The 1,971-nt window shown below is 33.4% G+C and overlaps 1 protein-coding gene across 1 annotated transcript in view; it reads left to right on the forward strand.

Moving 5' to 3' along the window:
* The window catches only part of CTTNBP2 (cortactin binding protein 2), a 207,044-nt gene that overhangs the window by 94,710 nt on the left and 110,363 nt on the right, over positions 1 to 1,971 (forward strand). Inside the window, exon 5 of the mRNA XM_012652735.1 lies at positions 976 to 1,241. Within this exon, the coding sequence (XP_012508189.1) occupies positions 976 to 1,241 (266 nt within the window). The remainder of the gene's footprint in view (positions 1 to 975; positions 1,242 to 1,971) is intronic.

Raw genomic sequence — 1,971 nt, forward strand, 5'->3', positions numbered from 1 at the left:
AGCCTAAATACACAAATATTTATATATCACATTAAATAAACATTTTTACTTTACTGTTTTTACAGCCTTTTGATCAAGGAAGAATTCAGAAAATTTTCCATGCTATATGCAGCCGACTTCGCACACTTAACAGATTCTCTTCCAAAGCTGCTAAATACTGATGAGAAATATCTAACTAATGATAACTTATGATTTTTATTAAAGCTGTATCGTAGAGGGTTCGGTTTTGTTGGCTGATTAAAAGTTTGTTAGGCATGTTGTAAAGACGACCAGATGATACAGTCTTCAAAATTGTGTATTGAATATTTGTGCTATTATATTCTGGATCCAATTACGTATATTGTATATCTATTACCTCTTAATACTGAATAGTAGTTGGTCCCCATTGTTTTTTCTTCCCAAATAAGTGGAATTCAAGGATGTGAATAGACTCCTTGACAGCATTTGGTCCATCTTAATGTTTATGTAAATGGTTTGTATAAAATGTATAATTAAGTACCTTGGAAACATTGTTGAAAAAGAAAAATCTCTATTTCTTACAATTATTTCTGTTTTCTACCTAATAATATCAAGTTCACTTTTTCAGATTGATATTGAAATTGAGGAAACCTTTACATAATTTTAAAATTCAAATTGTTTTGAAATGCTGAAAAGGAATTTGAACTTTTAAAAATGAGACAGCCATCTTAGTTTCCTAAAACCAGTCCCCACTTTAACACTTACCTATTCAAGACTGACAACTAAAAATAATTTGTCACCATGTGTGTTAATTTAATTAGCAGCAGATATAAGATCTGAAATAACAGTACAGATTCATGCTAAGTAAATATTAACAGATTGATAATGTTAGAAACCACATAATCCTCTAGGGATACATGTTCACATGTTCGTGTGTGCATAATTCAGAATGGAAAGGGTAATATCTGTCTCTTGTCCTTGCTCCTACTCTCTAACAAGGGTCACTTTAACCTACAGGCTGGTCACCCTCCCTAACCCCTTTGCTAATGAGTGGTGGTCCTGCCCCCCTGGCTGGCAGGCCCACCCTTCTTCAGCAAGCTGCTGCCCAGGGAAATGTCACTTTATTATCAATGCTGCTTAATGAAGAAGGACTGGACATTAATTACTCCTGTGAAGATGGCCATTCTGCCTTGTATTCTGCTGCTAAGAATGGACATACAGGTAAAAATGGCGAGAACTTATTATACCACACGCTTGTGAAAGATGGAAAGTCAAAAGCACTTGTAACCATTGTTATGAGCAAAAGGTTCATTTTGGTTTCGATTTTCTCTTACAGGTAATATTGGCTAATTTTTTTACATGAGATTTAAAGTTTTTATAAACATTAAAAATCCAAATTGTACAGTGCCTTAATTTAAAATTTTACTACAGCTGGTAAAAATTAATCTTTGCTTTATGCACCATGAAATGTCTTGTGCATGTAGAAATTTGGGGTCTAGTAATTGTGAAGCACATTTTAGAATAAAGCCTTCCATCTGTTCTCATTTTGGTCAGGACAAAATAGGCCTCATTTTTCTGTTAGAAATACCTGATGTGTGAGAAAGTCAAAGCATCAAGGCTTTAATGCTACATGCTACAGAGAGGGAAAGTTTTAGTAGTTAGTAAAGGTCATAGGTCTAAAATTGTTCTGTAGCTGGAACAATTTATTGAGTTTTTTAAGAGAACTGAGAAGTTATATAACTATAAAAAGCATATCAATGAGGACTGGGAATTATTCTAGTTCTTTAAAATGCAAATCCTGTAGTCAAATATACCAAAACATATGGTAGTACAGAAAAAGATGATTTGACCGCAAACGCAAAGTCAAATCGCATTGCATATGTGAGCCATATGATTGTCGATCAATTCAGATAAATGGAAGATTCTAGTCAGCTAAGATAGTTCATTATTTCTAAAGTACTTTAGAATTCCTCTTCATAACACTGTAGGGATTTTCTGTAATATAGAGAAATC

The sequence above is a fragment of the Propithecus coquereli genome, unplaced genomic scaffold (genome assembly GCF_000956105.1).
Source record: "Propithecus coquereli isolate 6110/MARCELLA unplaced genomic scaffold, Pcoq_1.0 Scaffold4, whole genome shotgun sequence".
NCBI lineage: Eukaryota > Metazoa > Chordata > Mammalia > Primates > Indriidae > Propithecus > Propithecus coquereli.